This window comes from Zea mays, chromosome 10 (assembly GCF_902167145.1).
Source record: "Zea mays cultivar B73 chromosome 10, Zm-B73-REFERENCE-NAM-5.0, whole genome shotgun sequence".
Classification (NCBI taxonomy): domain Eukaryota; kingdom Viridiplantae; phylum Streptophyta; class Magnoliopsida; order Poales; family Poaceae; genus Zea; species Zea mays.
In genome coordinates this window covers 149,720,182-149,727,479 of record NC_050105.1, presented here as the reverse complement: position 1 = coordinate 149,727,479, position 7,298 = coordinate 149,720,182, and the positions used below count along the sequence as shown (strand labels likewise).

The following is a 7,298-nucleotide window of genomic DNA, read 5'->3' as shown; positions in this document are numbered from 1 at the left end:
ATGTTGAGACTAACCCTTCATGTTGAACAAAAAATATGTAGTATTCATGCCACTACATTAATCTAAGTCCAAAGCTCACTGCATAAAAGCCCGATCTGTAAAGTGCGTAAGATTTCCCAAATAAATCACCACAATAGCATACATTGGCCACAACTGGATGATTATGGTTGAGGATTTTATCTGTTTGCTTTTAAAACATCTCGGCATTAGGGGGAGGAATGCCCATATAGTGTAATGCCTCAATATTCTATAAAACGCACAAAAGCCAAACTAAACTTGTCGTTTAGTGTGTACTTCTATGTATATGGAGTTTGCCAGAAATCGTTGAGGAGTAACCATATTGGTCTGAATGCTTCTACCTGATGTAGATGTGGATATATCCGGGATTAATATCATATCCACATTTGACTTATTGGTATTTGATCTATTCTCGGGGACGCCTGCGAATATGATCCATCAGCCTTAGTCAAAGCATATGCTCTGATTGCAGATTCACGTGGTCTGTAATAACTCTCCTCCGATTAATTCACCTTGATGGTGATCTGCCTCACGAAGAGGTTCATCTTGATGATGAAATTCCTAGCAATGCGCGCAATATCATTGTGCTGGGAATACGGAACAATGAATTTTTCGTTTTGGGAAATGACGGAGATCATTATTAAATGTGGGAGACAAATATGTCGACACCTATCTTGCCCCTCTAGATTGCAAATGGATCCAAAATAAAGTCCTAGGCATGATTGCTTTAAGCTCTCTTATCGGGTCATTGATAAATGCAATCGAGGCTGAACCAATAATCGCAAAATGAAAGTCGTGAGCTTGAAGTTCGGACATTTATGGGCACTATTGAAATAATGTGTGGTGAATGTGATGGTTCAAGTGGTCTTGTGAGAGATCCATCCCACATATGTGTTGAATAAATAATGTTCCACTATGTAATATATCTGGCAAATGGCATGAATTAAAATATGCAGTTAATAGGATTCTGAAGATCCGTCATGAGATCCTAGGAGGACTCATATACTTGAATTATAAATATGCAACATATAAATCTCATACCGAATAATACATTCCTGATGAATGATCACTCTCCTATGTAGGGAGAATATCTCGTAGTTGAGACTATCGTTCCCAGATGGAACCTATCCAGAAGAAACAAAGTCTGTGTTGAACACCAAAGTTTGATAATCCCTATAAAGGGATAAAGACCCATACAGACCCGAAAAGGAATAAGATGAGGTACCAAAGGACTTGAAGTTCACCGAATAAGCACATGTGCATTCCATGAGTTTTACTCATGACAATTTCCACTAGATGTGGAATTACGGTATCCTCTAAAGCCCTGATGGCAGAAACCTATAAGGTTTAGGTGTTACTGGCAAAATATCTCCATTGTGCCATAATGACAGACTATAACAATGTATCTGATCGATGAAAAATCCCTGATGGATTACGATCTTAGATGGACTTTTGTTACACCATCATAGATGTTGCAATGGATGAACGCCTCGAGCGATGTGTCATATTTAGAATATGTACTATTGCAACTATATTATCCCCTAAGTCCTATTGAAGGACATATTATTTCCTTTGCACAACTATGTATAAATTGTGGTGTAAGATAGAAATTGATAGCACCCCAACCTCATTCATTCTCGTTATTCCAGATGAACAATGAGACATATATCTTGAAGAATATGCTTGAGTTATGAGGGATAACGACTTTGACAGATGTCATCGTCAGGGAGAGCGAATGCTTATATTGATCACAATCGTGAGACAATAAATGTCATATTCTATGCCCTGAAGGCGTGAGCTTGATGATCAATATGTGAACCTTTATGGAACTTTCTATCAAATATATAGATCCAGTCGATCGAACACCATCAGTTAAAGTGGCTTATTTATATTAATATGTGCACTTACCTCATATATCCTAGAAGTGAGTAGAGGTAAAGTTCCTGAAATAGTCCTTGCAAGGATATGCAATCCGTTTGCTAAATCTTTATGTGCATATACTTCCAGAAGAAGATGTTTTGCCTTATTGATACGGTTTTGCAAGGATCAGTGGGAGCACATTTCTAAAGTTAGCCCTTGTAGAAGATTCGACAGAATCTAGATCCCAGAGGATCGAAATCTGTCCCGATGACAGTTGTTGTACTCTTTTTCCCTTGGTGAGTTTTCTTGAAGTTTCTCACGTGACACTTTAACGAGGCAACAAAGTGCAAATGCAATTTGTATCACCATGCACTCTTTCTCCACATTTTTCCCACTGGATTTTTTGGAGTTTTAACGAGGCATGTGTTGGTCGCGGTATTCGCCCAAGGGGGAGTGTTAAGTAACCCTAGTTAGGGTTATGTGGGCAAATATCTGCTTTGCCCCTGAGGGGTCTCACATCTCTATATAAGGAACTTGTACACCACCTCATAATACAGAGAAGAGAAAGAGGTCAGAGGCCCAACCCTATATCCAGTGTCTCGTGTGCTATCTGTCGTGCTTATGAGAAGGGATACGTGTCATCCACATCTTCTCGCGCCTAATCTGCTGACGGGAGGGAAGGGAGCGGATCTGGTGATCCGTGGTAACGTAGTTCTCAACAATAAAGTCAATTAACTCCGTACGAGCGGCACGAGTACAAGCAGCAGGCGCGTCTCAGCCTGGAAAAAAGGCCCATTAAAGGCCCACTTCAACGTGGTGGATATGCATATATAACTGCGAAGTAACCCTAACCGTCAATAGCCTCCGCCTCTCCTTCCAGTGTCCGCCGTCGTGCGCTCGCTACCCCTCTCCCTCGAGGCCTTTGCCGGCGAAGAGCGCCCAGTCGCCCACCAGGTATTCCCATCCTCATCTCTTACCTGCCTGCTGCGCGAAACTGAGTTCCCAAACTCTTACCCCAAGCTATTTGGGTATGCCTACTGACTTCGAATGCAAAAATCACCCATATCGCACCTGCTTGTTGACTTAGATCTCTAGTTGAGGAGGCCTTGTTAAGATTTGCTTTGGTCCAAAATGGTGGATGTTGACCTAGTGTGTTATGTAGTAAGCATCCGCCAAGTATATTTTGGGTCCCGACTCGCCTGTGACAAAAGATGAAACGACCCAACCAAAGCAAACGCACTGCACCGGCACAAGGGCGACGAGGTAGGAGATGCCTCTAGCCCTGGCCTAAAAGAACATGTTCCCTGTCAGAATGAGGACAAGAGTAATGGAAATTTGAATCATGCTATGATGGGGAGATTCAGGAGGGTGATCTATGATTTAGCTCTAAAGGGATTACCTCTACACGGTCGCAAGTTCACTTGGTCCAATCGACGAGAATCCCCCACCTTGTCAAGTAGGACTGGGTGCTGGCATCTATGCCCTTCTGTTTGTATTTCCGTTAAGCGTATTGGTATTTTTCTGGCCCTGCACTGTGCCCTGCAGTTTGACACCGTCAACATCATTGTTGTTATTATATATTAGTGCTTGAATTTTTTGTATAACAGATAATAGATTCGTGGTAATCTGTTAATTTGATTGTAGGTTGATTTGCTTTAGATTATTGTGTCAGTTGCTTGCCATTTTTATCTCGTCTCACTGTAATGTAGATAAAAATGGGAACTAACTGATATATTGGTTTGAGCAGGATGAAGTTTGTTGCTGCCTACCTGCTTGCTGTCCTCGCTGGGAACTCCAGCCCCTCTGCCGAGGACTTGACAGCCATTCTGGAGTCAGGTAATTTTACTTAGCTGTCATTTCAAGGAGTGCAACACAGTTTTGTCATTCGCATTACCTGCTCCTTGAATGTAGGGATTCTTGAATGTTAATAGTTTATATTACAGTTGGTTTGATTTGCATGGGTGTTGTGTTCATATCACGTCAACACTTTTTTAACACAGTTGATTTGATTTGCATTGGTGGTGTATAGATCACAATAGTGGTCCTGTATATTAACTGATCATTGTTCCTCTTGTACTCATGTAGCAGAAGCATCTAATCCCATAATTCCTACCTGTACATGTCGCAGTTGGCTGTGAAGTTGACAATGAAAAGATGGAACTCCTTCTGTCCCAACTGAGCGGTAAGGACATTACCGAGCTCATTGCTGCTGGCAGGGAGAAGTTTGCTTCAGTCCCATGTGGCGGTGGCGGTGTGGCTGTTGTGGCAGCTGCCCCTGCTGCTGGCGGCGCTCCTGCAGCTGAGGCGAAGAAAGAAGAGAAGGTGGAGGAGAAGGAAGAAAGTGATGACGTAAGATCGTTGTTCACCCATTCTTTGTTTTTTTCCTATCAGAGCAGCAGCCATACGCTACTCTGATCTGATATTATATCCATGAGGCATCTCTCTTGCATTCCATCTTATTGTATCATGAAACCAATTATTTTACGTTGTTGTTTGTTTCCTTCCCCCCTTCGACTAAAGTAATTCAGAGATTTGACTATGTTGATTCTGTTTCTTGCAGGACATGGGCTTCAGCCTCTTCGACTAAGCCTGTGCAATAGTCAAGAGTATTGTTTTTGAGTCGCGGAAGCAGAGGGAAGAAAAATCGTAGTCATGTTTGGACTTTAACTTTGTTTTATGTTGGAAAGTACTTGAAAGACTTTTCCTGTGGTAATTCTAGGCGTAGGTTGCTGTGCTGGTTGGGGTTTACTGGTGAACCAGAGTTTTTCTATCTCCCACTATGAATTTGTTACCTCAAGTTACCTGGATGTTCACTATTTTGTTGGTACATGTCGATTTTGCCTCGTGCATCCGTGTACACTGAGTGAGTATGCGCATGTGCTACCTGCTGTCGGTGTTCGTGTTCTTGGCATGGATGTTTGCATCGATGAAAGTAAAGAGCTGTTGGGAGTTGATGATTCAGATGGCGTTGGCTGCCGGCTGAAATTTTCCAGTTTCCTCATTTGGCTGGCAAAACTTCTAAGTACTAGTATATGCCACCACTGCTTCACATTGCAAGTCCGCTGTACTTTTATGGCTATATCGTTTTGGCTTTAGACGCTAATGTCAGTGATGAATAGGGAAGGGCACGTTGTGAGCTCCACTAGCGTGCAAAATGTCAAACGGGGCATTTGGTCCTTCGCCACAAGCAATGCTATGTACATTGCGTAGGGCAACAGTCGTTTTGCCCGATCTCGATCGCGTTGTCTGTCGACCAGTGGGTCATAGAAGGCCGGCGCGGTGGGTCAATGACTGCCGCATGCAGCGCCGCTCCACCTTTGGCGATGTCCGGCAGTTCTATGCTATTCCACGGCTGCTGCGACGTCCTATGTTAGCTGAGGAAGAGGAATGGCCCTTTGTCTCACTGTTGAGGCTACGGTAGGTTAGTCGACACCACAACGGTGGTTCTGGTTCGGCCGGCGATGCGATTACAACGTTCAAAAACGCGGTATGCTGGACTTAGTACTGAATACGATTAATTATGTAAAGCTTTGGATCGTTTATACACTAAGGGCTTCGGTTTATTCGTATTCCACGTGGATTGAAGTGAATTGAGTGAGATTAAGGGCTTGTTCGGTTAGCTCTTAATCCATGTGGATTGAGTGAGATTGGATGATTTTGAAACTTAAACAAGTCAAACTTCTTATTTTTTTAATCTCATCTAATCCATGTGTATTAAAAATAAACAAACAAACCCTAAGGTATATTTTAACTTGCTATGAATTTAATCCGACTCAATTTCATCGAATTCACAAACGAACAAGCCTAAGTAGATAATCATATATAAAAAAACATACGTCGGCGCGGATGCCAGCCTGGGTGCTGTTTGCACGGAGGCGGCGCTCAAAAAAGGATGTCATGAATGCATACAGGGAAAGCGAAACTGGACACGGTAGCACCCGACGCGCGTGGAGTTGGCCGGTGCGGCTGCCGGGGGAGCTCTCCGTCTCCGGCCGCCGCACTGGCCACTGCTGTACTCGATCCGACCGCCTGCTGCCGGCGTGACCTCTCGTGTCGTGCACCTCGTAGATTCGATTCGATCCCTCCTCCGCGCGCGACTCCTCCTCAGTCCAATTATTAACGCCGCATGTTCCAGCCGCGGCGCGCCCATGTTCGCGTGTTCCCGTCCACGTTCACGCACGTCACGGGGCTCCGGTTCCCGAGGCGATCTGGCCGTTCGTGGTCGTCACTCACTTCTCCCCGGCTCGCCGCTCGCCGCAGGCCGCGCAGGCCTACCCCGCGCGGGCAAATGCAACATGCAAGGAAACGTCCTCGCGTGCGCTCGCCGAGAAGGCCGTGATAGTGACACGGCGACGCGCGGCGCGACTGCATGCCGCGCCCGCCCGGCCTGCGGGGGCGGCGAGGCGTGGCGTGGCGTGGCCCGCGTGCCGGCACGGAACGAACCCAAGCGTTTTGCCCGCAGCGGCCAGCGGAAGTTGCCGATCGTTGACGCCCCTCGCAGCCGGAGCTGCTATCGAAACGGAACCCCGTTCGCGTTCGGCATTGTGAGAGGATGCTGCCGTGCGTGTGTGCATGGCGACACGCTAACGGTCGGCCTCGATCGCGCGTTGGCTTCTATAGCTTTGTGCGACCAGACTACCCCCATCTTGAGATGAGACTACGGGAATACGTAGTATATACAGTATACACCACCTACTGCCCTACACCAAGAGAGGGATACCATACCATGCCACCCTGCTACTAGTCTACGTCCATACAATACACATTCCAATTTCCACAGAATCTCCGGCCGGCATGTTCACCCATGTTAACGATGCCATCCGATCAAATATCCAACAACCAGATCACTCACTCCGTCCAAAAAAAACAAGACTAGTACAATTCTAGGTTTAATCAAACATATATAAGAAAACTATTAATATTTACGATGTACTTTAAACATTACTAAACTAATTACGAAACATATTTTTAATTACACGTTTATCTGAAGAACTAGATGCGAGCACTAGTTTTTTTTGTCAACACCGCCTCTGTCTTACCGGCAGTAGTTGCTAACCATTCGCAACTAAATTAATAAGCCACGCCTCTTGCGCTGTGTACCCGGGGGAATTGAATTCATTATCTGACAGCCCACGTTAACGATGACAGGGCATAAAGAAGCTCTTATCCGATCATCAATCTTCAGAACCCTTCTTAGCCCGATCATGGTTCTCGTGCAGAATTCTTTTTTGGCCGGAGGAGGCATGGCGCTCTGCTTCCTGCCTCCGTGCGCCGTTTCCGTTTGATCAGGACTCTACAACAGCAGCAACCAAAAAAAAAAAATCACAAAAAAATTACAGCTTTGGGTTTCCCATCAACCAAACCGACCCAAACTCTCCGCGCCGGACCTATAAATCGAACGGCGCGCCGAACCCCTGGAC

At 45.2% G+C, this 7,298-nt stretch overlaps 1 protein-coding gene across 1 annotated transcript; it reads left to right on the top strand.

The window, feature by feature from the left end:
* The first annotated feature begins 2,663 nt into the window (after positions 1–2,663).
* LOC542551 (60S acidic ribosomal protein P2A-like) lies at positions 2,664–4,733 on the top strand. The gene is made up of 4 exons (NM_001305879.2): positions 2,664–2,832; positions 3,626–3,714; positions 4,007–4,227; positions 4,439–4,733. The coding sequence occupies exons 2-4, from the start codon at positions 3,627–3,629 to the stop codon at positions 4,463–4,465; spliced, it is 336 nt and encodes a 111-aa protein (NP_001292808.1). The 5' UTR covers positions 2,664–2,832; position 3,626; the 3' UTR covers positions 4,466–4,733.
* Positions 4,734–7,298: the final 2,565 nt, after the last annotated feature.

Bases quoted from the DNA above. Each gene is read 5' to 3' on its own strand.
- LOC542551 (NM_001305879.2), top strand. From the start codon at position 3,627: ATGAAGTTTGTTGCTGCCTACCTGCTTGCTGTCCTCGCTGGGAACTCC. The intron at 3,715-4,006 runs GTAATTTTACTT...TACATGTCGCAG, and splicing joins GACAGCCATTCTGGAGTCAG to TTGGCTGTGAAGTTGACAAT. The intron at 4,228-4,438 runs GTAAGATCGTTG...TGTTTCTTGCAG, and splicing joins AGAAGGAAGAAAGTGATGAC to GACATGGGCTTCAGCCTCTT.